Source organism: Danio rerio, chromosome 8 (genome assembly GCF_049306965.1).
Source record: "Danio rerio strain Tuebingen ecotype United States chromosome 8, GRCz12tu, whole genome shotgun sequence".
Lineage (NCBI taxonomy): Eukaryota > Metazoa > Chordata > Actinopteri > Cypriniformes > Danionidae > Danio > Danio rerio.
Genome location: NC_133183.1, coordinates 19,647,164 through 19,650,000, shown reverse-complemented (window position 1 = coordinate 19,650,000; position 2,837 = coordinate 19,647,164). Strand labels below are relative to the sequence as shown.

At 32.2% G+C, this 2,837-nt stretch overlaps 1 protein-coding gene across 2 annotated transcripts in view; it reads left to right on the top strand.

Moving 5' to 3' along the window:
• si:ch211-150o23.2 overlaps window positions 1-2,474 on the top strand; it is a 3,617-nt gene extending 1,143 nt beyond the window's left edge. Inside the window, exons 3-7 of one of the 2 annotated variants that reach the window (XM_073909539.1) lie at window positions 1,167-1,265; window positions 1,347-1,378; window positions 1,464-1,489; window positions 1,571-1,609; window positions 1,710-2,474. In XM_073909539.1, coding sequence (XP_073765640.1) covers window positions 1,167-1,265; window positions 1,347-1,378; window positions 1,464-1,489; window positions 1,571-1,609; window positions 1,710-1,917 — 404 coding nt within the window. In that variant the 3' untranslated portion in view covers window positions 1,918-2,474. The remainder of the gene's footprint in view (window positions 1-1,166; window positions 1,266-1,346; window positions 1,379-1,463; window positions 1,490-1,570; window positions 1,610-1,709) is intronic. The other variant, NM_001386329.1, reaches the window with a different exon arrangement.
• The last annotated feature ends 363 nt before the right edge of the window (window positions 2,475-2,837 follow it).

The following is a 2,837-nucleotide window of genomic DNA, read 5'->3' as shown; positions in this document are numbered from 1 at the left end:
TGTTGTGATGATCAACATTGCCGATGTGACTATTGCAGACACACACGTTGCCATATCCATGCTGAAATGATATAATGTGCAGCCTTGATTAACACTTTCAGACTTTCAAATAATATAATTTCAGAAAACTTATTTTTTTTGTGCAAATTGTAAGTCGTAACATCATATTAGCAGCCAATGACTAACAAAGTTCAATATTTTTCATAGTAAAATAAATACTGTTAATGTTGTTTTGAAGACATACTTGCATGTGATTTCAAGTTGAATAATATTTAAAGTACTATAGTAAATAATATAGGAGGCATGTCACAAGTTGTCACTGAATGAATGTGTGAACATAAAACCAACTTTACCTTAATAACAATATTTAGTGTTTTGTATGTTCAAATGTGTGCAGTTAAAACCAACAACAACCCCCCAAAGCGATTAGCATTTTTAAAATCGTATTGTTTAAAATAGATAAAACCATCTAAGATATTCAGTGTAACAGTTCTTATTTTTAAAATAGATTTTACTGTTTTTAGTACATTAACTTATTGCATTGGCGGAAATGCTGTTAAGATTATTATGATTTACCATTTATTTTTATTATTTTTAATATTGTTTTACACAACCACAGTATAATTTTTTTTTTCAAACACAAATACATATTATAATAATCAGTAAAACATCTTCATATCTGTGTAAACTCAAAAACATTGGCGGACTTATTGATTTAGGGGCCTTAAGCAATTCCAGGTATGGGGCCTACCATTGAAACTCAAAACATTCTTTCTCTATAGATTTTGTGGCAGTACGGAAGGAATGTTCCATTTTTCATAGGGGGCCCCCCAATTTTGAAAAGAAGTAATAACATTAAGATCTTAATAGTTAAAGACAGATTTCACCAGATATGATAGAAAATTTAGAAGAGCTACATGCTTAGTATAAGCTTCTTGGCATTCATCGGGACCCCATAATTCCCCTGGGCCCTAAGCAGCTGCTTATCTCGGTTATTGGTTAAGTCCATCCCTGCTCAAAAATAACAATTGATTTGAACCAGTTCTAAATGTGTATTCATGATTTAAGTTCAAGCATAACGACCCTTGGCTATTGTTTACATTCCTTCAGGATCTTTAATGACATTTTTATTGCATGTGATTTGTGTGTGTATATTAAACCAACAGATTCCACCAGAGCTCTTTATGAGAAGAAGCTGAGAGAAGCCATTGCTAAAAGCAAAAAGCCTCAACCTCAATCTGACAGGACATATTACAGGGAGGAAGGTAAAGCTTACGTAACAATCAACACACAACACATAAATAATAATGTCTGTGATTTTAACAGCTCACACCTTTACATTACAGAGGATGTCACTTACATTCATCATCGCAGACCTGTGAGTATAAACGGTTACAGCATTCAATAAAACTAGTTTCAAACCTGTTGCTAATCTTACTAATGTTAAATGTACATTCATTCAGCAACAATACGGTGATGTAAGTGACAGGTAAGTTCTTCTAAAATGCACAACAATTGAAACATTTTAGGATCAAACCGTTAAATAATACTTATATTTTCGGTTTATTAGAACTTGGACAGATTATAGAGCGATGGACTACGTAGATGAGTAAGATGGCTTTTAATTATACTTAAGATCTTTGAATATTAGAGGAAACGTATTGATACATTAATGCATTCGAGTTTCTTTTTTGTTTGTTTTTTTGAAGGCCTGTCGTATATCGGACTCAATCGTCTTACCGTAATATTTCAAGAAGCACACCTGCGGAGCCTCAAACGCAGAAAACACCAGAAAATAGTTCAACGCGTTTGGTCCCAATTTGGCTTCAGATATTAGTGTTTGTGATTGTGTCTGCTCTCCTGTACTTGGTTTTTATAAATATGGAACCAGCAGGTCCTGTCAAAAGACTGACATAGGGTTTCCTTTAGTGATCTTATCAAACCGAACTTTCATTTTTATTTTAAACAAGCATTGATTCAATACACTGGGTGTGATATGCGACATCTTGCAATGCGTTTTTAACTTGCCGTGTGTGTGTTTTATCAAAATAATAACCCATTGTTAATCTATCGCAAATATGGAGGAAGTGGGTGTTTCAGGATGCACCTGTTGGGTTATTTTCAGGATATTACAGTGTTGAGGTATATTTAACTGTTCTGTAATTTTTTGTAATTTCTCAGTCTCATGTGACAGTAACTGAAAAACATTTTGTAGGATTTTCATAAACCCATTTCATTGGTTACAGTCACTGGATTTGGTCTTCATTGTTTTACAATGGTCAGTAAGCTGTTTTTTCATTGGAAATATCAGACGTATTGTAGCTCATGCATTTGAAATCTTGGAGCCAAATTATATGAATGTAATAACTGCTTCTTTGTTGTGTTCTGTGATTATTGTTTGAGGTGTTCTGGAGTTTTCTTTCAATAGAAACTATTTTTTTATACAAGTAAAAAAAAACAATATTTTAAACTTGGACTGCAATGACGTTGTCAATTCTTCATACTGCACCTTTAAAAATATATATTACAACTGAAAAGTATCATTTTAAAATAAAAAGTGTTCATGCATTTCATTTTGATTGACGCACATTTACAGTTGAAGTCAGAATTATTAGCCCTCTTTAAATTTTTTTCTTCTTTTAAAATATTTTCCAAATGATGTTTAACAGAGCAGGGAAATTTTCACAGTCTGATAATATTTTTTTCTTCTGGAGAAAGCCTTATTTGTTTTATTTCGGCTAGAATAAAAGCAGTTTTTAATTTTTTTAAATATTATTTTAGCGTCAAAATTATTAGCCCCTTTAAGCTAATTTTTTCGATAGTCTACAGAACAAACC